Source organism: Ipomoea nil, unplaced genomic scaffold, assembly GCF_001879475.1.
Source record: "Ipomoea nil cultivar Tokyo-kokei standard unplaced genomic scaffold, Asagao_1.1 scaffold2821, whole genome shotgun sequence".
NCBI lineage: Eukaryota > Viridiplantae > Streptophyta > Magnoliopsida > Solanales > Convolvulaceae > Ipomoea > Ipomoea nil.
The window spans coordinates 777,750-805,337 of NW_017619249.1; the positions used below are offsets into that span (position 1 = coordinate 777,750).

At 36.7% G+C, this 27,588-nt stretch overlaps 3 protein-coding genes across 3 annotated transcripts; 2 read left to right on the forward strand and 1 right to left on the reverse strand.

Moving 5' to 3' along the window:
• The first annotated feature begins 287 nt into the window (after positions 1–287).
• LOC109158532 (nucleobase-ascorbate transporter 12) lies at positions 288–7,978 on the forward strand. The gene is made up of 10 exons (XM_019306445.1): positions 288–1,094; positions 1,454–1,551; positions 1,656–1,826; positions 1,914–2,014; positions 4,255–4,390; positions 4,609–4,659; positions 4,759–5,046; positions 6,457–6,691; positions 7,143–7,429; positions 7,508–7,978. Exons 1-10 carry the CDS (start codon positions 557–559, stop codon positions 7,727–7,729), a joined length of 2,127 nt encoding a protein of 708 aa, XP_019161990.1. The 5' UTR covers positions 288–556; the 3' UTR covers positions 7,730–7,978.
• A 5,622-nt stretch (positions 7,979–13,600) lies between these two features.
• On the reverse strand, positions 13,601–16,231 carry LOC109158505 (zinc finger BED domain-containing protein RICESLEEPER 2-like). Its single transcript, XM_019306422.1, has 5 exons — positions 14,715–16,231; positions 14,130–14,593; positions 13,966–14,033; positions 13,831–13,870; positions 13,601–13,656 (listed from the first exon to the last, which is right to left on the reverse strand). The coding sequence occupies exons 1-5, from the start codon at positions 16,229–16,231 to the stop codon at positions 13,601–13,603; spliced, it is 2,145 nt and encodes a 714-aa protein (XP_019161967.1).
• Positions 16,232–19,033: 2,802 nt separating this feature from the next.
• LOC109158531 (protein TIC 100) lies at positions 19,034–25,937 on the forward strand. Its single transcript, XM_019306444.1, has 11 exons — positions 19,034–19,613; positions 21,011–21,082; positions 21,238–21,327; positions 21,427–21,600; positions 22,099–22,189; positions 22,651–22,716; positions 22,792–22,858; positions 23,658–23,761; positions 23,875–24,001; positions 24,490–25,247; positions 25,379–25,937. The coding sequence occupies exons 1-11, from the start codon at positions 19,087–19,089 to the stop codon at positions 25,727–25,729; spliced, it is 2,427 nt and encodes an 808-aa protein (XP_019161989.1). The 5' UTR covers positions 19,034–19,086; the 3' UTR covers positions 25,730–25,937.
• Positions 25,938–27,588: the final 1,651 nt, after the last annotated feature.

Consider the following 27,588-nt stretch of genomic DNA (forward strand, 5'->3'; position numbering starts at 1 on the left):
TGTTTGAACAGATACTACAATGTAATAGAGTTAGAAGTATTAAAAAAAAAAAGTAGTACTTACTTTATACGTCTGGAGTGGGTTAGTAGTCCGTATGCGCTACGTATTGGCGTACCGCGTACCAACAGAAGCGTGATATCATTTGCATTTGAGCATGAAACGCGGTTCAAGAATCAAGACTTCAAGTCTTCAAGAGTTCACCGTACGACGCCGTTTCGCTCAAGAATCAAGACTTCAAGTCTTCAAGAGTTCATTGTACGACGCCGTTTCTCTCTCTCTCTCTTCAGTCAGTCTCTCTTTTGTCTTTTCTCTCTCGTCCCCATACAGTCCTCCCATTTCACTCTCACCCTCTCTGCAACCTTCTCTCTCTCTCTACGCTACTCTGCTCTCTCGCATTTTCTCTCTCTAAACGGCGGACTTTGCTTCCTGCTTCGCTCTCGGTCATTGCGGCTCGCGGAGTTTGCCCTAGACCGCAATCGCGGCTCAGATCTAACTCCTCGCGTTTCGGTTTAGTGTTGCAGAATTCGCGTCGGTGAAGCTATGTGTTGGTAGGATAATGGCTAGCTCGGACCCTAGTAAGAAGACCCGACCCGGTCCATGGCCGCCCGCACCGGCAGCTCCCGCAATGCCGCCGACTACCTGGGCAAAGCGGACTGGATTTCGCCCCAAGTTCTCCGGAGAGACCAATGCCAGTAACTCCGGCCAAATTGCGCCCCGGCCGCAAGATCAACCCCAGGCTCAAGCCCCCGCGCGGACCAGGGGGGTGGATTCTAGTCTGGATCTCGAAGCGGGGAGGGCTAGGCCGGAGAAAGCTAACGGGGAGCAGGCGAATGAGAAGCCGCAGCAGCCGGAGAAGGATCATCCGGTGAGGAAGCGGAGGGATTCTGACGGCGGCGGCGCGCCGAAGAGTACCGTAGCTAATGGACAGGCGGTGACTGGCACTGAGCCAGCAACGACGGCTGCTGGTGGGCAGCAGCCGAGTCGAAGAGCATTGAGGAATGAGGAGGTGGTAGACACGTTGCCACAGTCTATTGATGATGACTTCGCGAGGCATTCACATATGAAGTACGAGCTTAGAGATGTACCTGGTCTTGGTGAGCTTGTGCTTGGTGTTTCACGATATATTCAAATTTGATTACTGCGGAAGTTTTTTTTTTTTTTTTTTTAAATCAAATTCCATGCTTATTTGAGCAGTATTATTATTATTATTTTTTTTTTCTTTCTTCCTTCTCTTTCTTGAAGTTATAGTTTATAATAATGGGTTAACATTCAGAGGCTTATACTCTTTGCTTATTTGCTAATATAAGGGTGGCAGCTACAGTGTTTTTTTTTGGGGGGAGGGTATATTATTGGTACTCCTTAATTTGTGATTCAGAAAATTTGTTTTATTTTTTTTCCCCACTTTTCTTTTGATATGTATTGAAAATATTGATTTTTGTTTCTCTTGTTTCAGTTCCTATTGGTTTCTATGGCTTACAACATTATCTTTCAATATTGGGTTCGTTGGTACTAATTCCACTTGTGATTGTTCCGGCAATGGGTGGCACCTATGTGAGCACTTGTAATTCATTCCTTATTTTACACTTAAAAAAGATTTCTTTTATTGTACTTCTGTTAGTAATTTCTTGAGTACTAATTCAATTTAGTGGATGTAGGAGGATACATCAAATGTTGTCTCCACTGTGCTTTTTGTGTCAGGAGTGTCTACACTTTTGCACACATTTTTCGGCTCAAGGTTGCCGCTAATACAGGGTCCTTCATTTGTTTATCTTGCTCCAGCACTTGCAATAATCAACTCCCCAGAGTTCTTAAGATTGAACGGAAATGTATGCTTCTAGATTTTTGTTTGTACCATATACAATGTTATTGGTGTTGTGAAGTTTTTGTATTGAGGAAGTACTTTTATCTTGCAGAATTTCAAGCATATTATGAAGGAGTTACAGGGAGCCATAATAATTGCTTCAGCTTTTCAAGCAATACTTGGATACAGTGGGCTTATGATGATATTTTTGAAGTAAGAATTTCTGTTTTCAAAAGTTCTTTTTTCTAATTTAGTGCCATAGAACTGTATCTGGAATGCTATGGTCGTTTGGAAAAGTGAGGTTGTGTGTTGCCAAATGCCAAAGTCAATAAATTTAAAATTTTGAATTCTGTTGTTAATTGTATCTTGTCTGCTGGTACCACATGTTTTTTCTATTATCCTATCAATCAAATGGTGATTCTATGCAAATGTGCTAATGGAAAATCGATCAGAGAGCTGTAGCTTTTAGTTTTATAATCTGACAATCAATTATTTGTCTATACCTTGGAAACATATTGGTAATTGTCATATTTCTGCCTAGTGTTGCAAAAATCTCGCCTAGGTACCGATTAATCGGCGCCTAGGTGCTGGCCGGCCGCCTAGCATATCACCATAATCAGTGGTCTAGGTGGCTGGTCGGCCGACTAGGCCGCCTAGACGCTGACCACCTAGGTCTCCTAGGTGCCGACTAGACCTCCTAGGCACTTCTTAGGCCGCCTAATTGGCCGATTAGCTATTGTTCCCTTCTTTTTTAATTAGGTTATTTCACTCAAAGCCACATCGTTTTGAGCGAAATAACCCTAAATTGTTTAAACTCTAGATGTTTTTTAGGTTAATATTTAATATTTTAGTATTAACTATTAAAGTATTAAATACTTTATAATTATCAAAGTCTTAAAAAATTAAAAAATTTTAAACAAATTTTTAAAAAATAAAAACTAAAATAAAAAATATACGGGCGCCTAGGCGCCAATTAATCTCCGCCTAGGCTCCCTAGGCGCTAGGCACCCCCCGAGCGCCCGAGGAGTGCCTAGCGATTTTTTCAACCATGTAATTCTGCCATAGCTAATAGATTATATAATATATACTCATTGTTTGTGTTGTCAATTCTTCTCAGTCTTGATTCCATTACCTTGCAGAACTACCCTAATTTGGCATGATATTTTTTCCATTCTCTTTTTCTTTCAATAACATGGATCTACTAATTAGTAATTACCATGCCTTTTTAATGAATTGGGATCTGCTTGTCATAGAGGCTGCCCAAATTTTTAACTGGATGTGAAGTTCTACTTGGACAACTTGTCTAGTGCAACCAGTTGTTCCATTTTAGTTAATCAGAGATGAATGAGTTTGCAAAGGGGTTGTAGATGATAAGAGATGATTGTGGATTGAAAAGGGGTTGTAGATGATAAGAGATGATTGTGGTTCTGAGCTAGTATGAAGCCCTTCTATTTAAATGTAAACTGCAAGGCAGAAAACCCAGTTTTCTTCCAAGAAATTACATGATAATATGCTGTCTTTTTTGAAAACATTATATATGTGTGAATCCAAATTACATCCCTGTTTGTTTTGTTTTGTTTTTTTTTGTTTGTTTGTTTGTTTTGTTTTTGTTTTTTGTTTTGTTTATTTATTTATTTATTTATTTATTTTCACTTTTAGTGTTAATAGATCTGTAAATTGTACTTAAAAGTATTGTACATTATATTTTTGGCAACAAAAGTGCCCTCATTCTGTTATAACTCCATTAGACTCCTGTTATTAAAGCAAATATTATGACAATCTAAATAGCTAATTAATCATACCATATTTATTTGTCATTTTATTAATTTTAGCCCAAAATTATTAGCTGACATATATGAATTACTTCCCTTTCTGTTTTCCATTATAAACAATATGGTAATAATTAATTTATGATATTCAAAAATTATATCTTTTCTCCAAAATATAGGATTTCCACAAGTATCACTTTGATGGGTTAAACTTTAAAAATAATATTTTAAAAGCATTTTTTATTGATAAATATTTTTATTTTTTCATATAAAAATTTTAACTTGATCATGATTTTAATATTGGGCTCAACCCTTTGCACATTCAGTGAAAAATGACTATTCATATTAATAAAACCATATGATTCATTTGATTATAATTATAAGAGGGTTAGCATGAAAATATTTTGATTTTTTTTTGGGTGATAATGCTTAAGGCTAGCATTTATAATGGGTACTGGGTAGCTGATTGAAATTAATGGTGAGAAAAGTTTTCAAATTGGAGATATACTAGTGTCATGAAATTTTTTTATTTAGTTGGTTGTTATAATGCTTCTGACAAATATCAATTAGCTTTCATAGTACCAGTCTCTCTTGGCTGCTTAAGTTAAAAACAGAAGTGGTAGATGCGAGATGTGTGAGCCAATTAGCTTTCATCGGTACATAATTTGCCTTTTCCATTTTCAGGTTGATTAATCCAGTGGTTGTTGCCCCTACTATTGCTGCTGTTGGGCTGTCTTTCTACAGTTATGGTTTCCCCCGAGTTGGTGCTTGTCTTGAAATTGGTGTTGTGCAGATCTTGCTAGCTATTATTTTTTCTCTTGTAAGTTTTTACAGTAAAACTTTATTTAATCTCCTTGTAATTTCATTTATTATGTTGGGTACTGCTGTATTAGTCTGGCATCTAAACATAAGACAAGTGCAACATCAAAATTTTGACTACTTCATGTTATTTTTTTCTTCATATTACTGGAGTTATTAATATTCAACTGCTTTAAACTATTTGTGTTTTTATAATTGGAAACTCTTCTTGTGTGGCAGTACCTTCGCAAGATTGCTATTTTGGGTCATCGTGTATTTCTGGTTTATGCGGTAAGTCTGTATTCCCTCTTTTTACTCTTATTAGATATTTAGATTTAGCTAAAGCATATGTTAGCTAGCTTAATAATTTCCTTCTACATATATTCACAGGTTCCACTGGGTCTGGCTATAACGTGGGCTATAGCTTATCTTCTAACTGAAGTGGGAGCCTATAGCTACAAGGGTTGTGATGTGAATGTACCAACATCAAATATAATATCTGATCATTGCAGAAAGCATATTTCTAGGATGAAGAGCTGTCGAGTTGATATTTCCCATGCATTAAGATCTTCCCCCTGGTTTAGATTTCCTTATCCTTTGCAATGGGGAACACCTGTCTTCCACTGGAAAATGGCTCTTGTGATGTGTGTCGTCTCCATAATCTCATCAGTGGATTCGGTGAGTACTCTCTTGTTTTACGTACTACATTTAATTTTGGAGTCTTTGTTTATGCTGGTTATAAAGTTGTCTACTATATAATTGGTTATTCAGTGCCTTCGACTCCTACACTCCCATACAGTGTACTGTAGCGAGAATCTCTAGTTCTCTATCCATGAAAATATGAAATGTTAGCTGCTTCTTTTTTTTTTTTTTTTTTTTTTTTTTTTTTTTTTTTTTTTATAATTTTTGCTTTGGGGATTATAAACTCAAGTCACTTGTGGGTTTATATATGAAACTATTCCAGACTAGGTTGAAGGTCATAAATAGTTTTCCAGTGAAAGGTCTAAACAATGTTGATCTGCTGATTTGGCAAGAAAGTAGAGATCGTATTAAATCTGGCAATGATGTATGCTCAAATTCAACAAATCTATACTGGTGGACATACAGGCAGAAGAATGTTAGATCAATTTTCATTCATTAAAAGCTCCTCTTGACAACTGAATAGATCACTACTTATAGAGTATACCAGCAAAATTATGATCATTAACTTGCTTCACTATATAGTTTTGCCTTGACTTCATATGCTGAAGTAGTGGCTAATGCCACTACAGAACTTTCAGCTGCAACTTTAGACCTTCACTCCCTGAAAGATGCTGACTTGAATAATCTAAGTATAATAAAGTAATAAACCACACCCAGTATAAAGCATATTCGGTAAAACTTTTTGAGATAAATCAGTAAAAACCTTAAGTGTTTTAACTTGGGAGAATATTTAATAGGGAGATGAAAAATTTTCCCTTGGTTAGTTTGGAAGTAAATATGAGGGAATAGACGGGGCACTCTTCAGTCTCCTAAGAAGTTGAGTTTTAATTCAAGTTTGGATGGGAAAAATGGAGAAACAGGAAACATCTCTCACCATGTTTCATCGTGCCTTTTTTTTGGGGGGGTCAAACTAAAAGAGGTGAAAGAACAGGGAGTTCCTATATCACGATGGAAAGTCAGTTATTTAGTTCTTCCATTTTCTATTGGTTCAAAATTTTAATCTACATAATATACCCAGCCAAAGAAAATACACCCTCTTTTTTTAAAATCTTCCCCTTTATGTATAGTTCATGCATTTATTTGAATTGCATCATATGCATATACTTGCATCTATGCTCTGTCGTCTGTACTCATATTCTCATTGTTTTTTTTTTTTTTTTTTTTTTTTTTTTTTTTTTTTTTTTTTTTCAAAGCATTGGCATAGAATGGATATATTTGTTAAACAATATCGAAAAGATAGCTACTTTTAGAGCGAAACTTTAAAAAACTGCAAAGAAAAAGAGCAGTTCATATTATTGGCAACTTGAGTTCGAAAACCATACTTTTTGAAGATTTATCTATACATGCATTACAGTATTTTGATGGTGAATTGATTTCTCAATTTAGGTCGGTTCATATCATGCATCGTCATTATTGGTGGCATCTAGACCACCTACACCTGGTGTTTTGAGTCGAGGAATTGGTCTTGAAGGTCTTACTAGCCTCTTGGCTGGTCTGTGGGGGACAGGAACTGGGTCTACAACTTTAACTGAGAATGTGCACACCATTGCTGTCACTAAGATGGGAAGCCGCAGAGCAGTTTCACTGGGAGCAGTTGTTTTAATTGTTCTATCCCTTGTAGGTATGTGTTTCTTTCTGTGTCTGTTATTGAGTATGCATAACAATTGGAAGTAAATGTAAGAATCCGGGAAGGGTGTTGTGGACATGTGCGGATGCAGTCTTCTGGGACTGCATGCTTGGATATAAAGTTTAGTGTGTTTTTTTTTTCTTTTGGATATGAAGTTTAGTGTTTTTTTTTTTTTTTTTTCAATTGACTTTAGCAAAAAGAGTTTGTGATGTATGAATGGAAGCCGCAAATCTCCTTTTGAGGATTGAGTTCCAACATATGCAATTGTAGTAACTTGATGATAGGCTAATACACATCTGGGTACCCGTTTTAAGAAAAAGGGGACCGTTTGGGCCACGGGTGGTTTTATTAATTTGAATAGATTTGCTGGGAAATTTCCTGATCAAATTTATGTTTCACTTGTATCGTTCAATTTTATGTTAACCTATATCTGCTATCTTGACAGGCAAAGTAGGGGGATTTATTGCTTCAATTCCACAAGTCATAGTTGCAGCTCTACTATGCTTTATGTGGGCGATGCTTACGGCATTGGGCTTGTCAAATTTACGCTACAGTGAGGCAGGAAGCTCAAGAAACATTATCATTGTTGGATTATCATTGTTTTTTTCCCTGTCAGTACCCGCCTACTTCCAACAGTATGGTATCTCTCCGAACAGTAATCTGTCTGTTCCTAGTTATTTTCAGCCCTACATTGTTGCTTCTCATGGTCCCATCCGCACCAAGTATGGAGGGGTATGTATGCATCTTCGCCTACTTACATTGGGCGCATTATCTGAATTCCCCCTAAATATATACTATTCATTTTTGCAGCTAAACTATATCTTGAACACGCTTTTTTCACTGCACATGGTGATTGCTTTTCTGGTAGCTGTGATCCTGGACAACACCGTGCCAGGCAGCACCCAGGAACGAGGGGTGTACATGTGGTCTGAACGCGATGCTGCCAGAAGGGAACCCGCTGTAACTAAAGACTACGAATTGCCATTTAGAGTCGGGAGAGTATTCAGATGGGTAAAATGGGTGGGGCTTTAGCACTCTCCGACTCGTAGCCTGCCCTGATTACCATTTTTCAAGCTCATTCCAGGCGTCTATCCCTTAATGGAATGAGTTTGGCATCTGCAGTGCCATTTTCACCGGATGCCGCTTCTTGGGAGTGTAGGCGCCCGCCTTATAGAGGTAATCTGTGTGTATATTGGAGGATCCGGGGAATGTGTTGTAATGGATATAATATTGTATGTATTTTTTTGAAGCTGAAAGATGTCCTGATGGACTTTTGCTATTCATCTGTTCTGCTGCACAGCTGCTTTTTGATCAATTGAATTTTCAATGCTATATATTAATGAATGTTCATTCTATTCTATTCAAAGATATCTATAGAATTTACAGAACTCCTTTCAGTATCAGAAGGAATTGTTGTTGCTTTTCACAATCAAATTCTAGGGTGCTATTTGATTGGATTGAGGATCAGAAAGTTTGGGAAATTTTTGAACAGATACTAATGTACAGCTTTATTTGAGACTTGGTGGGATTAATTTCATTATTTAATTGTGGATCAGTGTAGTATTTTTAAAATTTTGAAAAATTATATACTCCGTAGTTTTTACTTTCTATTATCTTGTATTTATTTGTTGTATTCTGAGACTCTTCTAATTAATCCAGAATTACAGTTCTCATCTAGTATCAGTAGTCTAGGTTTCTTGCTATAGCTACTCAGTCTTGGATATGGCCGCCATGTTTTCTATGCCTGTGGTAACAAATTCGTTGTCCACGACTCATCACTTTGTTAACATTAAATTAACTATAAGAAATTTTCTATTCTGGAGAACTCAACTTGTCCTGTTCTTTCGGGTCAGAATCTAATGAGGTATGTTGATGATACTGTGCCATGCCCTCCCTCTATTCTTACCGTTGGACCTGCTACGTCGTCTGGTGCATCGGTCACACAGCCCTATCCTGCCTACGCTACCTGGGTGCAACATGATCAAACAATTTTATCAATGCTGGTGGTGACGTTGTTGTTGTTGCATATGGACCGTCTCCACTGCCTAATGCATTTGCTATTCATCGAAGCAATGGACATTCTGGAGATTACATTGGAAATTCTGGGCAGCAGCGTAATTCATGTAGACGAGGTGGACAATCCCGCGGTGGCAGTCAGCGAGGTGGCTGGCAGCATGGCGGTCACAACAGGGGACGTGGTAAATCGTGTGGATGGGGGGTGGGGGGGTGGGGGGGGGGGGGGGTTCTCTCCTAGGTGTCACAAGGTCACACGACGGTTAATTGTTATCGTCGTTATTCTAGTGCTCCGGGTCCTCAAGCTCAATTGACTTTTCAAGATGGTGTTGGTTTAGATGTGTCTTTTGGGTCTCACACATGGTTTCCAGATACTGGGCTACTAATCATGCAGCTCCAGATATACCAGCTCTTTCTACTTCGGAGGAGTATATTAGTAATGACACTTTACGTGTCGAAGATGGTATGAGTCTGTCTATTAGTCGTGTTGGTCATGTTTCTTTTAATACCCCATCTAGGTCCTTTAGGATATCTAATATTTTGCATGTTCCTGGCTTATCTGCTTCCTTGCTTTATGTTCAACATTTTGCTTCTGATAATCAAGTATTCTTTGAGTTTTACCCTCCGTTTTTTTTTTTGAAGGATATCGCCATCAAGGCGGTGCTACTTCAAGGCAATAGTTCTGGTGGGCTCTACTCCGTGCCAGTGTCTCGTTCCACTCCTTCTGCGCTCCTGTCAGCACGATCTTCTGCTTTAATCTGGCATAGTCGTCTTGGTCATCCACATCAGTGTGTCCTTAGTCGTGTCTTGCAGTCTTGTTCGGTTAATAGGTCTAGTAAACCTGTTAGTGATACTTCGTTGTGTTATGCGTGTCTGCTGGAAAAATTTGCGTGTTTTCTCTTGTCACGTGTTGAGTCTTCTAGTTCTAATGTTCTTGATTTAGTTTACACTGATATTTATGCGCCTGCCCCACTTCTTTCTTCTAGTAGAAACCGTTATTTTGTTATCTTTGTGGATGATTATTTTTGTTATACAAGGTTTCTTCCAATGCGCTTGAAATTTGATCTGTATGATATTTTTGAGCGTTTTCGTGTGTTAGTTGAACGTTCATTTTCTCGTAAAATCAAGTCTATACAGTTTGATCTGGGTGCTGAATATAAACAATTACATTCTCTTTTTCTAAAATTGGGCATTAATCATAGACAGTCTTGTGCTTATATTCATGAACAGAATTATCGTGTTCAAAGATGACATAGCCATATTGTTGAAACTGGGCTAACTTTTATGGCCCATGCTTTTGTTCCATCTCGTTTCTGGGATTTTTCTTTTGAGTCTGCTATCTATCTGATTAATAAAATGCCTTCTCGTGTCTTGGATAATTCTAGTCCACATTATATGTTGCATAGATCTCATTTTTCTTATTCTTTATTGCGAGTGTTTGGTTGCTTATGTTATTCTCACTTGTGTCCCTATAATCGTCACAAAATGAGTCCAGATCTTCTTTCTGTGTTTTCCTAGGTTATCCTGAGTCGTTTCGGGGTATAGATGCATGGATCTTCACACTAATAAAATATATATTTGCAGGCATTTGAGGTTTGATGAAACATTGTCTCCTTTTTCCACTAAGACAGTTTTGCAGGCACCCTCGGTTAAGCAGCATCATCCTTGGGCGGTTTCCTCTGTGCCCTTTCATTTTGTTCAGCCTTCTGTTTAGCTGCATGTCCCTTCTGCTTATGAGAAACCTGCATCCTCACGTGATGTTGGTCCTGCTCCACAGCAACATGTTTCAAAGCCAGTTACACCCACACATGGTATGGTCACTAGGAATATGTCACGTGCTACGCCAGCAGTTTTAACTACTCAGGTTTTTCCCTCTGAGCCCACTTGGTATACACATGCTGTTAAATATCCAGAGTGGCGTACAACTATGGATTAGGAATTTAATGCACTTCTTCAGAATCAGACATGGCGTTTGGTTCCTTTTCATACTGGTATGAATGTTATTGCTGTAAGTGAGTTTTTCGTACTAAGAGGAAAGCTGATGGATCTATTGAACATCACAAGACTCTGTTGGTAGCTAAAGGATTTAATCAGGTTCCTAGTCAAGAATTCTTTGATATGTTCAGCTCGGTGGTTAAGCCCACAACTGTTATGTTACTTTTATCTTTAGCTTTGTCCTCTGGTTGAGTTGTTTGCCAACTAGATGTTCATAATGTTTTTTTAAATTGTAACTTGACTGAGACTGTATATATGCGTCAACCTCTTGGGTACACTGATAAGAAATTCCCAAGTCATGCCTGTCTATTGCAACGTTCTCTTTATGGTCTTAAACAGGCTCTTAGGGCTTGGTTTCATCGTTTGCGTACTTTTCTTCTATCAGTTGGTTTCCAGACCTCAAAGACATATGTATCTTTGTTTTATTATTCGAAGGGCTCTTCGTGTGTTTACCTACTAGTATATGTTGATGATCTTCTTATGTATGGGAAGTGATCAGAAATTGGTGAATCTCTTGTTATCTAAGTTGTCTGCAGCTTTTAAAATTCGTGATTTGGGAGCTGTAGGTTTCTTTCTTGGCATTGATACTATACGAGAATCTGGTGGATTGTTGCTTTCATAGCGTCATTATATGATTGATATACTGAGGCGTGCAGACATGACAGATTGTAAACCACTCGCCACTCCTATTGAGCTGTATGACGATCCCACGCAGTACCGCAATCTAGCTAGGGCGTTGCAGTACTTGACTATTATGCATCTTGATTTGTCTTTTGCAGTGAACCAACTCTGTCAGCACATGCATGTTCCCATGGTCACGCATTGGGCTCAACTAAAACGAACGCGTGTTGAGGTATGTTAAAGGCACTATTAATTTTGGTTTGCATATACATAAGTCTGTGGCAAATGATCTTCATGCTTTCTCGGACTCTGACTGGGCTGTGTGTCCTGAAGATCGTAAGTCCACAAATGGTTTTGTTGTGTTTCTTGGTTCAAATCTTGTGTCTTGGGTGTGTAAGAAACAACAAACTGTGGCTCGATCTTCAACTAAAGCTGAATATAAAGCTCTAATTGATGTGTGTGTTGAGATAATTTGGATTATATCTTTGCTACGTGATTGGTGTTGCTAATATTCCTGTTCCCAAGTTATGGTGTGATAATCTTGGTGCTATCTACATATGTGCAAATCCTATATTCCATGCTCGTACCAAACGCGTAGAAATTGATTATCATTTTATTCGTGATAGAGTGGTTGCTGATGATGTTCAAGTTAATTTTATTTCTACCAAAGATCAATTTGAAGATATTTTCACAAAAGCTCTTCCAGACCCCATTTTTCGTTTCTTAGAGACAAGCTACAGGTTATTAAGTTACTATATACTTGAGAAGTTGAGGGGGAGTATTAAGACTCTTTGTATCCTATTTATATTAGAACTCTTATCTTATATTTATTTACTGTATTCTATAACTCTTCTAATTAAATCAAAATTACACTTCTCATCCCCTAACTTAAACCTAGAATGGTAAGACTTTGGATAATGAATATTTTGCTCTCCCCTACACATTCATATCAGTTTTTTTTTTCTTTTTTCTTTTTTATTTTTTTTTAAATCTTCCATTTTGGATTACTAGTCTTTAAGCGCTCTAAAATAAATGTAGCAAATGCTATTGACACATTAATTTTAGAAGAGTTTTAGTTTAACTTGCAATAGTTGCAAATAGCACTCAGTATTCTTATGTGACAAATTTAATTCTCATTAAGAGAGGGCTTGGTCTAGACTCCAGAGATTTTTAACACAACACACAATCAATTATCCATAACGTGGGCAAAGAAAGCTACAATCGTTATATTGTAGACCACTAATATACATGTGATTTTTAGTAGATTGTATATTTATTTTTACTATACTACAAACTATTTTTTGTATATTGCAAGTTTATTTTTAATGTATTATCTAAAAACGAACAAATAGTACATTAAATATGAACCTGTAGGTTGCAGTAGACTAAAAATGAATATGTACTAGTGTCGACCATAAATAAATGTATATTTTTAATATATTAAAATGTACATTTTGACATAAAATAATACCAAATAATGTATCTTCAATATCCAAATAATGTAACTTCAAAAAATAATACTTTAATGTATAAAAAATATACATTTAATATAATAAAAATGTATTTTATGCCAGCAGTTCACCTTGCAAAGTAGTAATCCTTATACCATCAACCACTGTTCACACTACACTATGGACCCTGGTTCTAGGGGTGTGCATCGGACAGTTCGGTTCGGTTCGGGGTGGGGTTTGACTAAACCGCTCGGATTTCGGTTTGGGAATTGTAAAACCGGTCCTAACATTTTATTTATTAAATCTTTCGGGTTCTTTAATTTTCGGGTTCGGTCGGGTTGGTCGGATATCCGACTCATGTTCGGGTGAAGCAAAATTGATATAAGAATAATAAAACTATAAAAGTAAATCAAGTAAATTCAAGACAAAATGCCTTAATGCCTTAATGCCATACAAAAAACTAGAATTACAGATTACACTTCACAACTTAGCAGATTACACTTCACAAAAAACCAGAATTATAGATTTACAAATTCACAAAAAGCCATGTTGAATTGTTGATTCCTGATCACAAAAAGCCATGTTGATTCTTGATCACAAAAAGCCATCCTGATTCCTGAATCTTGATCCTAGTCTAAATCTGTAAATCTGTAATACTCCTAGTGTAGTAGTGTTCTAGACTGCTATTCTTCTTCTTGTTAAAATTTAGTGCAATTTAGTAAAGGAAACAAACAAGTGAAACAACTAAACAAGTAAAAAAACAATAACTCAATAATAATTATATATTACTTAGCAAATGAGAAAATGAGATTATAATATTGGCTCAGTAAGCATATTTGTCCATATCAATGTATGGATTAAGGGCAAATTGCTTCAAATCTTCAACAATTGAACATTGAGCAACATACCAGCTTAATCCTTATTTCAGATCTTTGGTGGAAGCTTTCATCATTGTCAATTTGCCAAAATATATCAAAAACTCAAAAACTGCAAAAGGCAGCAACTTTACTTACTCTTACAAGTTAGTAAGCTACCAAGCCTTTACTTACTTACTCATCAAGGGAAGCAACTTAAAGTCACCAAGTTTCATTGCCTTAACATCAGAATATAAAGTCAGTTGAATAGTTGAATACAAGATTAAGATATTAATATATCATATAAAGTATAGAGATTGGAGAAGACCATTACATGAATACTTGGAAGTGTAGTTCCACAAGTCCTCCCACCAGACGCACTTCCACCATCAACACTAAATTCTGCAATTAAATCAAATAAGAAGAAGCTTGTTAGAATTCAATTGAATGAAAAAAAAAAAACTTAAATTGAATGATTGAAATAATACATTATTTTACCTTTCTCAAATCTTTCTAATTCTTCTATATTTTCTTCAATTGAAATGGGGGTATTTGGCAGCCTAAGCCAATCCTGGGTACATACCAAGGCTTCCACAATTTTAGGAGTTAAAGAACTCCTAAAAGGATCTAAAACCCTCCCAGATGTACTAAAGGCAGATTCTGAGGCAACAGTTGAGATAGGAATAGCTAAGATATCCCTAGAAATCTTAGAAAGGATAGGAAACCTTGCAGAATTGACCTTCCACCATCTCAGTATATCAAATGAACCTTCATCTTCAGTTATTGCATCACTCAAATAATATTCCAACTCAGTTTTTTTCCTCTCACCAGTTTCCATTCTTTGTTTCTTAATTTGGGCCTTCAATAGATGTTGTGGCCTCCCAACAGGGGCAGAAACAAACTCAACAACAGGATTAACAGATGCTACAGAACCAGAACCAGTAGCTGGGACAACAGATGAGCTATAACTCACAGCATAATCATCATACAATTCATTCAAAGCAGCCAACAATTTCTCAAGGTAATCTTTTCCTTTTTTTGTCACCATACATATGAACTAATTGAGTTGGCATATATTCTAACTTGTCCTTGGGGTCTAAAATGTTTGCAAAGAAAATCATATAATTCATTTTGTCAATATCACCCCAATATTTTTCAAATTTTGCTTTCATGTTAGCCCCCATTAGTTTCACAGCCCCATCAGCTTCCACCATTTCATTCAAGATACAATACAGATAAGATATTTCAGAGAAAAATGTGTTAGCTGTCACATATGGGGACCCTGAAATTCTGATAGTCATCTCATAGAAACATTTCAACAGCTTAACCAAGTTGTTCACAGACTCCCAATCCAGAGAAGTAGGAATAGAATCACCCATATAAGATTTGAAAGAGTTATCACTGTATTCATAGTCATCAAATACTTTCTGGTAGATCAAAGCAGACTGTAACATCAAATATGTGGAATTCCACCTTGTTGGCACATCAAGACACAAGGATGTTTTTTGCTCAATTCCACTATACTCTGCCAAATCCCTAAACTTCTTCAACCTTGAAGGAGAACTTCTGACATATCTAACAACCTCTCTAACCCTCTTAACAACAATATCACATTGTTTTAAACCATCTTGTACCACAAAGTTCAGAATATGAGCAATGCATCTCATGTGAAGATACTTACTCTTCACACTAGATGATCCCCAAGACAACACTTTCCTTTTTAAAAAACCAAGTGCAACATCATTTGATGAAGCATTATCTACTGTCACAGTAAACACATTCCTAAGCCCCCACTCTATCAAACAACTTTCAAGTGCTTTTGCAATATACTCACCCTTATGTGATGTAACAAGGACAAAAGAGATAATTTTTTTATGTAGCTTCCACTCCTCATCTATGAAATGTGCAGTTACAACCATGTAGTTTATCCTCTGAATAGATGTCCAAGAGTCAGTTGTAATACTGACTCTTTGAGTGTTTCCCCTAAACAAGCACTTCAAGTTCAATTTTTCTTCTTCATAAATAACATTGATATCCCTACTGATTGTCCACCTAGATGGAATTTTAAACCTAGGACAAGCCACTGCAATGAATCTCCTAAACCCTTGCCCCTCAACAAATATAAAGGGAAGTTCATCTATGATAATCATTTCTACCAAGGCTCTCCTAATGGTTTCCTGATTAAATACCCAAGTCCCCAACTCTCCCACAGTTGGTTCAGATGCATCACTAGTAGCAACAGCTTGAAATGTCAGAAGGGACTGCCTAGTATCTTTAGAGTGAGGGTTTTTCATACAGCTAACCATGTGGTTCCTTAAAGATGTAGTACCATGTTTTTTTGATTGACATTGATACAATTTTGCACAGTAGATACACTTTGCTTCTATAGTAACATTATTACTATCAGTAATCTTTTGAAAATGATCCCAAACTCTTGATCTGGATTCAACCACTTTCCTTTTCCTTGCAGGAACTGCAGCAGTAGGGAGCATAGTCTGTTGAGTAATTGTGTCAACAGTTTGGGCTTCCACTGCTGTTGCTCCTTGAGCAGAAGAATTGGGAGGTTCACAACCAGAACTAGGTATACTGATATTGTCCATCTATAAAGTGTGGAACATAATCAGTACACATAGTAGGAGATTGGAAATCATAATACACATAACATATTAACATTTAACACTTAACTGTTCCATATTTCCAACTCCATATTTCCATCAGGCATATATCAAACATTCAAACTATCAAAGAGACAAAGACAACAAAAGGACTCTCATCTCTGAATGCTAATCATCATATGGAGTATGGACAACAGTCACAACACATAGGCAGTTAGACACTATATATAGCTTCCACATTTCATCAAACATTCAAACTATCAAAGACAACCACTATACTCTCATCTCTGAATGCTCATCATATGGACTATGGAGTATGGACAACAGTCACAACACATAGGCAGTTAGGCACTATATATAGCTTCCACATTTCAGAGGCAATATATATCATAATATTTAAGGGTCCTCAATCCATAAACAAAAAAGACAACAGAGTCACAAATCATAACAGTTTCATATATTCATAATATATCACATTATCACAACTCACAAGTTCACAAGAATCACAAATCATAAATAGGGTTGGAGATTTACTTCTTTTCTCACACAAATTACCCAGAGAACAAGGGCCTTCAAGCAACGTCTAGGCCTCCAACTATCCACAAGTGAGTCAGTCAACAACCGAACAAAGCCTCCACCACAAAGCTTCCACCACAATCTCACAAAGAGTCAAAGAGAATACCAGAACAGCTGAGAGCCTGAGACGGTGAAACCCCAGAGAATATCGAAGACAGAATCAGAGAAAGGACTTCTACCGGACTATCAGAAATCTCAGAGATTGAGACTTGAGACTTGAGAGAACTTAGAGAAAAGGCTTCCACCGGAGAATCGGAGATTCTCAATCTCAACTCTCAAAGATTGAGACTTGAGAGTTGAGAGAACGGGAGAACTGAGAAACCCTAGGTTGAGAGTTGAGAGTCGAGAGAGAAATTAGAGAATGAGATTAGGTATATGAGAGAGTGAAGGCTCAAGGCTGCGCAGCGTACAAAGGATCATATATATAAACTAGGGACACGACGCCGTTTAATATACATCCATTCTAACCCTAGGCTTCATCGGGTTGTCGGACGGGTCGGGTGAGCATACACGAGACCCAAACCGACTCCATTTAACCGTTCAAATGGCTGGGCTGGTTCGGTTTTATGAGGTCAGGCGCCGGTTCGGTTCGAAAGGGCTATTTACCCGAATGGGTCGGGTTGACCCGACGATTTTGTCGGGTTTGCACACCCCTACCTGGTTCATGTGTATGTGTTTTGTGTTGTGACTTTTTGTGTATTGCGTTATGAAATTCTGTACATGAAACAAATTAATAATTGAGTCTTATGTTATGAACTTATGTGTCTTGTGTTGTGAAATTCTGTGCCTATAAACACAAATTATGTACCTAAATCAGATTTGAAAAATAAGTAAATATATAATATGTGTATGTGTTTTGTGTTATAATTTTTTGTGTCTTGTGTTATGAAATTCTGTACCTTACGAGTATGAATTCTATACCTCGTCTTTTCAGTCCAGTTGGGTCCATAATGCTACGCTATGTGTTTTGTGTTGTGAAATTTTGTACCTTACAAGTATTAATTCTATATCTTATTCTTTCAATTTAGGATTCATAATGCTACGTGGACCATGGTCCATGAGATAAATTGCCACAAAGTGAACCATGATTCATGGTATAATGATTGACAGTATATGTCCATATAGGCAGCTCAGTTGGTTACATGGGTGAAATTTAAGAAGAATGATCAGAGATCGAGTCTCAATGTCTCGCTGGGATTCAACCTTTTAGAAGAATGATTGACGGATTTGACGGTATAATTTGCCAAAAAACTGGGCAAATTATTGTATGGACAACTTGTGTGGACCATGAATATGGGGTACATTTTTAATATACTAAAGGTACATTATTTGTGTACTGAAGGTATATTATTTGATAGTATATATAAAAAAATATAATTTTAGTACTAAAATAATGTACCCTCGAATAATGTACTTTTAGTATATTAAAGATGTACTTTTTATTTATGGTCCACACAATTGTGTGGACCATGGTTCATGCAATAATGACTGAGGAAAGTGCAGTTGTTATATTATAGACCGCGGTGCATAATCGATTATGCACTGCGGCCCATATACGGCGCCCTTTCTTTAAGTAAAGAAACGGCCCGCTGTTAGAGTTAACGGAGTCCGTTTGTTTGGTGTATTAAACACCAACTGACACTACAGTATATCCAAACCGACACTGCAGTTATATCAAAATGATACTGTAGTTATAGTGAAATGAAACTGCAGTGTATATAAATTGAAACTGAATAACATTTCACATATTTGAGTGTATATTGTACAATGAAGCTGTAATTATATCAAAATGATCATGTAGTTGTGTTTTAATGAAATTATAGTGTATATAAAATAAAATTAAATAACATTTTCACATATTTGAGTCTATAAATATCGAATGAAACTATAGTTATATCGAAATGAAACTGTAGTTGTGTTCAACTGAAACTGTAGTGTATACAAAATGACACTGAATAACAGAGTTACATTTTGCAAAAGGGTGCGAAACGGCGGAAACAAACACTGTTAATTTTCATTTAAAAAAAAGACACGCGGTGCATAATCGATTATGCACCGCGGTGCATAATATAATTTGCCAGGAAAGTGAGATTGGGCCCGTCATAAAACAAATATGGGCCTTTAAATTTATAGGATAAAATTGTGGCCCATCATCGTTACTATCATTCAAAAACATGTCATGTCATATATATGAGCACTTGTTGTTCTCTGCCCACCTTATCTCCTTCAAATCGCTTCGTTCTCCGCTCATTCTGCAAGCTGCAATGGCCGACGACGAGAAAATGGAGGACCAGAATGCGCCCAATAATTACTCCACAGATTCAGATTCCGAGGAAGAGGAAGAGGAGATATATGAACATCCTTCAACCACCCGGGCGGAAACTGTCAGGAGGTTCGTGCGTGTGCTCAAGAAGAAGAAGCTAAGGAGAGAGTTGGATGAGGAGGAAAACGAAGGCCCTACTATTGAGGAAGAGTACGATTTCCCAGTGGACCCGGAGAAATGGACTGAGGAGGATGTGAAGGAGTTATGGGCGGACCCTCCAATTGGGTCGGGCAAAACCGGGTGGGACCCGAGCTGGGTCGACGCCGAGGATGAAGAGATGATTAGGGGGGAGTTGAGGGAGGGTCGAGACCCTTACTTTGGCCCGTTCTACGTGCCGTACCGGAAGCCGTACCCCGTGGTACCTGATAACCACCACGAGATTGCGACCCCAAAGGCTGTGATAGAAGAGCTCGATAAAATCGAGGAGTTCATGAGATGGGTCAGCTACATTTTCGAAGATGGTAGCTCGTAAGTGTTTCAACTTTGCAGCATTGAATGCTCATTTTTCTAAAACTCGCTGGTTTTTGGTCTGTCATTTCAATTTTGCTTGCTGGAGCCGCTGTTTTGTTACAGGAACTTCAATTTACCTGCTACTATTCATATTCATATTAGTTCTATTCAAATGTGATTGCTAACTATTCTTGGGCAATATGGTTTTCCGGCCTTAATTATGTCCAAGCTTTCATTTAAGCTTAATTTCAGCCATTATGAGTTGAATTCCCATGTTCAAGCATGAGATTATATTTCAAACTTGGTCTTCCTTCAGTGAGTTTGAGCTCTCTAGGGCATACTGGTCTGTATGTCCAGAGTGATTGAGTATGGAGATATCGTTCAGTGTAATCATTGGCTGTTTGAATTGATAGGAATTAATAGTTTAGAGTAATTGAAGAGTTGACAAACTTGAAATACTTGCTAAATATTCTCCTTACAATCCAAATGGACATGGCAGACAATAATTTAATACTTTAAATGCCAAATTTAACTTCATAGTAATGCTGCTAAAGTTTCTCTGGTTTAAAAATCAAAATTATTTTAGCCTTGATACAATGACCGGAGAAAGCAGGAGTCTATTGAAGAATTAAAAAGTTGGAGCATAAGGTGATGGTTTTGATTACTAACTGAACCACCTCAGCACTAATAGTATTAAGCTTTTTATGAGACCCAAATATTACTTATTCAGTTTACTATATTGATTTTGTTCTTAAGAGGGCAAGATTTCCTGAAATCTACTGATATTTTTTAATCTATTATCTTGCTTATGATATTAGGCTACATGCATTGATTCTCATAAAAATCAGTTGCTACAAGATTGTGTGCTAACCTATATGGAACAGTGAATCAGTGATTCATCACTTCTAAGCAGAGATGATATTTACTAATAATGTTGTACATTTAGCTTGAGCCATTTTACATGCTGTGGTTTTTGGTCTTCTACATTCCTTGGATAAGTCTCTTGGTTGATTTTTCTTGTGTCTTATTCAATTTTGTGTTTGTGTTTTGTTATATCAAATATGGTTTCCATTTGATGTAGGAAATTGTTACTGTTTTAAATGTTTGCTGTTTACCTTGGGCTTGTAAGCAATATGAATTGAAAACCTTTTTCTTGTTTTCTTGGTGCCTCATCAGTGTCTTAAAAACTGAAATTGATTGTGTCTAGTTAGTAGCTATTATTGTCCAATGTCATGATGCGGTGATCATGATGTTTCTGGAGGTGTGAGTGGTTTGCTGCTAAAGAATTCTGCACTTGTTCTTCTACAAATTGTGTGAAGTGTGAAAATGTATTCATAGTTTAGCTAGGGAAAGGTTTTAATGAAAATGCAATGTCCTTGTGAAATATAAAATCTTTTGATTTTTATTCTTTCAAGGTATGAAGGTACTGTTTGGGATGACAAGGCTCATGGAAAAGGTGTTTTTGTTGGTGAGAAAGGACTGGTCAGGTTTGTATATATAATATTTGAATAATTGTTCCAGATTAATGTATATACTAGTGTGTAGAGTGCACTCAGCTTTACAAAGTTACTTTTAATTTTATTGGCCTCTAGGATTGCCTGAGCATTTTTTTATTTTTATTTTTATTTTTATTTGCTTATAGGTATGAAGGTGAATGGCTTCATAACGAAATGGAAGGACATGGAGTTGTTGAAGTAGAAATTCCTCATATGCAACCCGTTCCTGGATCCAAGTATGTAATTAATCATAACTGCCTGAAATTCAGTTATATTTTGGATAGTTGTCGGAATTAAATTTTTTTATGAGTGCAGTTGTTTAATATGCTTACCAGGCTTGAAAAGAAGATGCGAGCTAAAGGGAAAATAATAACTAGAGATTCCATGGATCCAGAAGACAGAGAATGGCTGGAAATGGATATTGCGGATAGTGTTAGATTTGCTGCAGGAAAACGTGAAATCCCTTTTTATGACAAAAAGATCTGGATAAAGCATTTTGGAGAGAAACCGTAAGTTCTATATTCAAAACAAATATGTATAAGCATGGAATCTTCGGTACACATGCTTTTCCTAAAACCTTGCTAGGTTCTTGAAAGTTATGCCACTCCTTGCAGACTTATTGCTCCTAAACTTCTAAAAATTTTCTTTTCAAAAGTTAGCAAAGTCCCTAGTTATTGTGCAATGCATTTTGTTGTACAAGAGTTATGCTCATGTGATCAAATTGAATACATGTTCTCATTTTCATCTATTTTGATTTATTTTGTCACATATATACTTTCCTATATTAGATTTTTAGTGGTATATTGAAGGACGAAATTACAAAATACCCTTTGTTACACAGTGCAAATTGCTAGTTGCAGTAGTATCCTAGATTTCAGAGTAGAGGAGATGTGTTCTTGGAGTTGAAAAACCAGAGCTCATACTTTTGTTAAAAAAAGGCCTATTTTAAATCTAAATTTTAATCATTGGTTTGCTAATCTATTTCAATCATGATACTTCCATGATAGAGAGAAGGGCCGTTATCGTTATTCTGGTCAGTGGAAGCATGGGAGAATGCATGGCTGTGGTGTATATGAGGTCAATGAACGAACAATATATGTAAGTGATTCATATTTAGCATGTTTCAATATTTTATTACAGTTTCACATTTCTTTTCTAGATGAGTCATTAAATTGGATATAAAATTGAAAACATAGGCCAACATAGGACTTGGTTAATACTGCCAAATTTCTGTGCATTAGAGAACCTGTTATGACAGTTCTTGAGTTCATCTTAAATTCTTATCTCAAAATAATTAGACTTCAGAGGACACTCTCTACATGTTTCTGGAAACATCAAATGAATTGATCTATTCATCTCTTGGTATCATTGCAGAGTGTGTCCAGTCTTCTATGTGGTGGAACTATAACCCACAAATTTCTTCAGTAAAAAATTATTTTTGCATACATAAGTGCTCATTTCAATTTAATTTAGTGATGGGTCTTGCACGTAGCATGCACATTTGATCTGTGAACATTACATGCTAGACATGAGATAAGCTCTTCCACATTTTGATCCAGGGCCGATTCTACTTCGGAGAATTTCTTGACCTGGATACTTATGGATGTGATCTTGAAATTTGCGCGGTAAGTTGAAGAACTTTGCCTGTGGTTAATGATTATTTAGATATGTGACACTGTTTCTATGACATTTAATTTTAGACGCATGCCGGTATAGCAGAAGTTGCAGCAGCTAAGGCCCGTATGTTCACTAATAAACCTGATGGAAGTATGTGACATACTTGTTCCCCCCTTTCATTTACTGTTCATATGTGTCTGCCTTGTCACCTATGTAATTGTTTCACTCTTTTCTTTGGCTAGAAGTGGTCTCTTAGATTTGTTTGGTAAATTAGTTGAGTAACTTGATATACGTAAAAAGACATAAAATGGTGTCATTGTATATGTTTATTTTATTTTTGCCCATGAAAAAAGAATCGGTGATCCATTGATAAATTGGTATGTTTTATCCTAGTTTTTAAAACATGTTTATTTAAAAAATCTATTTTTTGTAAGTTTTTAATTAATAATGTTCAATTTTAAAATAACTAGTATATATGATTTTTGTTCTTTATTCTTTAAAAATACACTCAATATGTTCTACATATTTTTATTTTATTCTTTAAAAGAAAGTATTATTATTTCCTTTGAAAACATTTTTTTTTTAAACTTAGAATCGAGATGATTTTTTATGTGAAGAATGCATGAAAATAGATTGGGCTATAATGAGGGAGGGATAAAGTGTCATTTATGTAATATATAGTTTTAGTGGAAAAAATAAATAAATAAAAAGCACAGAACTTATTTTTTGAAAAACTAGAAGGGATAGTATTTCAAATTAAGCGCTCAAAGCTCTTCTCTATTTACCAATCTCTCATGGCTTATATTGACTTGAAAGGTCACTGTCAGTATACGAAATAAATATTCACTGTGCTATGTATTATATACCCGCAGCTGATCACACATAGTTGGGAAAGGATTTTGTTTGGTACTGTCATACTGATCAGAACTTAGTTTTTCTTTTTCCTCAGTGGTAAGAGAAGATAGGGGACCTTACAGCGATCCTCAGCACCCATATTTTTATGAAGAAGATGATGTGTGGATGGCACCGGGCTTCATCAACCAATTTTATGAAGTGAGTTGAAATTTTTTATTGAATTAATTACATTGCTATTAAAATTACAAGCAAAATTAGAAAAGGAATAATACTCATCCAGAAAAATCTGCTGTGACTTAATTTTAATACAGGTTCCTGATTATTGGAAAATGTATGTGCACGAGGTGGATGAAGAAAGGGAAATGTGGCTGAATTCTTTTTATAAAGCTCCTTTGAGATTACCTATGCCTGCAGAGCTTGAATATTGGTGGGCCAACGGTAAAAGCTTTTGCCCCTCTAATCTAATTAGATTATTTGTTGCAGCTTAAAACGGGGTTGGTTAGTATCAGGACAAGGTTTATTATTGTTTTGGGCGTATTTCTCTGTTGGAGTCATTTTGTATCTGTTAGTGGGTTCAGTCTTTTGCGTATCAACATTATCGCTAAATTTGATGTATGGAAAATTTTGGGTTAATTATAACATGAAATGTAGCAGTAGTTCGTTCGTGGAACTGGTCTTGTCATAGATTTTTCTGTAGTTTGTGAATGGGTTAAGATCAGTAATTGATAGTTGATTTTGCATATAAAGTGTTCACTATTCTACGGTAACACCGTAACACCGAAGACAATTTGATGAATCCCAGATTATTTTTGCTTGATTCTTTTTTATTCAAGTATTCAACATGTTACTCTGCATTGAAACAACTGAAATACTTCATATCAATTTGTTCTGCACAAGTTCTTATGCCGGTATTCTCGTTTCATCAGATGAAGAACCGGAATTTATTCTGATCAACAGGGAACCAGAGCCTGATCCTGAAGATCCATCAAAACTCATATATACTGAAGATCCCCTCATCATGCACACGCCAACTGGAAAGATTATTGACTATGTGGATGATGAGGAACACGGGATTCGATTATTTTGGGCACCTGATGTTAAAGATGGAGAAGATGATGAGAACATAGATGATGTCGAGTTTCTTCCTCTGGGACTCGATGAGTTCTATGGACGAGAAACATATGTCGAGGAGGAACAAGAACACTTTTTGAAGCGTTTTATTGTGTCTGTAGAAAATGCTTGCAAACCGATATTCACCAAACTGGAGAAATGGGTGGAGGAGCAGAAGAAAGCTAGTGAGATGAAGATGGCATTGCTAAAGAAGGAGCTTGAATTAGCGGAAGCTGAATTTGCTCTTAATGAAGCAATTGAAGACTTGGACGAGGCATTAAAGCTGGTGCAGCAAGAGGAGGAGAGGAAGGCGGAGATGGGTATCCAGGAGGAAGAAGAAGATACCTCGCCCTCCAAACCAACTGACCAATCCGAGAAAACTACAACCGAAAGGGAGGAGGAAGAGGAAGAGGAAGAAGAGGACGAGGGGGATGATGATGCCGCTTCTTTTAGTTTTGGGTCGGTTGAAAATCAAGACAAGGCCAAAACCGACCAGAATGGGAACAAACCCAGGAAGTCGTCTCCATTTGGAGCATCTTCTTTGCCATTTGCCACATGTTCCCTCGTTTCCCAAGTGAGTTCCTACCATACCTTTCACTTCATTTTGATATTAGAACCACAATAATACCTATTGTTGAACTGCAAACCCAGTTGCCAGAATTTTCAAAAGATTCAAAATCCTCACTGCATCTTTTCCTCCATCAGGTTCCTCCCAAGCTACTACATTCATTTATGACATGGAAGGAGGGGAAAACAAGGCAGCAGCCATCTTCAGCTACCACTGCCCGCTGCCATGTTTTGCCTCACGAGCAACACGCCCCAACCTCAATCACCTTCCCCAACACCGTTGCTAAAAACTGCAGATTAAGAGCAACCCGGCACTTGCAATACCACGAAAAGCGTGCATGCAGGTTGCCCATGATAGTTCAATCTAAGCACACAGCTCGTTCTAAACGGAAAGCTTCTCGGGAGATCCAAGGACTCAAGGAAGACGATGGTAGCTTAACTATATTATCCTTGCATACGCCTTTAGATCTAAGGGAGTTAGGGGGATAGTAGCTTAACTATACTGTCCTTGCATATGCCTTTAGTGGTGTAGCGATTAGTGTTGTCTCTGATCTGTTGTTATGCTCTTTGCAGCAAATCTGATAATTTTTTCAAGGTCCTTTGGACAAAGTTTTGTTGAATTAAAATTACACCTTCCCTATTGGTTTTTGGGAGCTTGAGCCATCAATAAGTATCTTGTTATATTTGGTTGAAAAAATTTATTTTTATCTACTGTATGTAAAACTATCTTCACAGACTGGAAACCTTGACTATTAAAGGTAAGAGTTCCTAATTATTCTACTGATTGCATTAATTCTCTACTAATCAAACTCCTTAATTATTTCCTTTCTTTTCGGCGTATTATAGTTTGACACACGAGACAGTTCATAATTCTCTTTTGCTCGACGCACTTAACTCACACGAACTTTGTAGTCATCACAACTCTCGATTACATTCCTCTACAAAATTAGGCATGGGGCACTAAGTATCAATCATTATTGCATGCACCATGATTTAAAAACACATAAAAGTACATTATTCTAACACATAAAGTACATTATACATTATTCTAACACATAAAATACATTATCTTACCTAAGAAATTTCATTATTCTAACTCATAAAATATATTATCTTCCCCTAGGAATTTCATTTTTCTAACACATAACGTCCAATCCAGGTTTGACTCGTTTAGGCCGATCTGGTCTGATCCATTTGTTATAATAGGCAGACTAGGCAATCGTTATATCCTACACCACGGCGCACATAGCACTGTGCGCTGCGCGCCTCCCAAAACGACGTCGTTTTGGGATAGTGTTGGGAGGCGCGGTAGGAAGTTGCTGAAATTATGTGTATTTGTTCACAACGTTATGTGTATTTGTTCACAACGTTATGTGTATTGGTTCATACAGTTACGTGTATTTTTTATACAATTATGTACATTCTTTTTATACAATTATGTACATCCGAATCAGAAAATTTGTGTGTATTATGTTAAGAGTTGATGTGTATTATGTTAAAAGTTTATGTTTATTATGTATTATGTTAGATTATGTGTATTATCTTTTAAAAAGAGTATGTATATTTTGTTATATAATTATGTACATTCATGTATAACATTATGTGTATTCTAGTATAACATTATGTACATTCTTGAACAGCGGGTTTTTTTTTAAAGAAAAAACTACTGCCATTCACTGGGGCGGGAAATTTCAAAAAAAAAAAAATAATTAAAACGACGTCGTTTTGCATCTGGGCGCATAGTGCAACGCGCGCCGTGGTGTAGGATATAAATTGCCGCAGACTAGGGCTAGCCCATTTTATACTATGCACATGGCCAGACTTTATTTTTGGTCCATGAACTGGGTCGACCCGGTCCGGCCCATTGGCCTGCACAATTTTTTCAAAGGAAAATGTTAGTTAGTCAATAGAAAATGAGGGCTAAAATCTGGAAAATGACTTCCCTTTTTTTTGACGGAAGTCATTTTCCATCTTCCAATCAACACACGCTCAAACCTTCTTCTCCCAAAAAATGACTTCCCCTTTTCGATTTTTTTTTTTCAACCTTCTTCACTGGTTTCCCTAGCCGGAAACCAGTTTGGTTTCCGGCGGGGGAAACCAGTGCAGTCATTGGTTTCCGATCGGAAACCAGTGAGTCACTGGTTTCTTGGTTTTCCGCATCGGAAACCAGATCTGGTTTCCGATGCGGAAAACCAGTTCCGAAACCAGATGTAATTTTTGTTTTTTTTTTTGATTTTTTATGTCAAATCATGTTGCTGTTATTTTTTAAATTTTTTTTTTTTGTACTGATTATATAATAAAATGCTTTTGCTTAATTTGTGAATTTTAATTTTCAAGACTTGATTATT

Excerpts from the sequence above, each read along its gene's own strand:
- LOC109158531 (XM_019306444.1), top strand. The coding sequence starts at position 19,087 with ATGGCCGACGACGAGAAAATGGAGGACCAGAATGCGCCCAATAATTAC. Across the intron at positions 22,859-23,657 it reads CACTAATAAACCTGATGGAA|TGGTAAGAGAAGATAGGGGA; the intron begins GTATGTGACATA and ends CTTTTTCCTCAG. Across the intron at positions 25,248-25,378 it reads CATGTTCCCTCGTTTCCCAA|GTTCCTCCCAAGCTACTACA; the intron begins GTGAGTTCCTAC and ends TTCCTCCATCAG.
- LOC109158532 (XM_019306445.1), top strand. The coding sequence starts at position 557 with ATGGCTAGCTCGGACCCTAGTAAGAAGACCCGACCCGGTCCATGGCCG. Across the intron at positions 1,552-1,655 it reads CGGCAATGGGTGGCACCTAT|GAGGATACATCAAATGTTGT; the intron begins GTGAGCACTTGT and ends TAGTGGATGTAG. Across the intron at positions 4,660-4,758 it reads GTGTATTTCTGGTTTATGCG|GTTCCACTGGGTCTGGCTAT; the intron begins GTAAGTCTGTAT and ends ATATATTCACAG.
- LOC109158505 (XM_019306422.1), bottom strand. The coding sequence starts at position 16,231 with ATGGACAATATCAGTATACCTAGTTCTGGTTGTGAACCTCCCAATTCT. Across the intron at positions 13,871-13,965 it reads CTACACTTCCAAGTATTCAT|GCAATGAAACTTGGTGACTT; the intron begins GTAATGGTCTTC and ends TCTGATGTTAAG. Across the intron at positions 13,657-13,830 it reads TAAGTTGCTTCCCTTGATGA|ATTTGAAGCAATTTGCCCTT; the intron begins GTAAGTAAGTAA and ends CAATTGTTGAAG.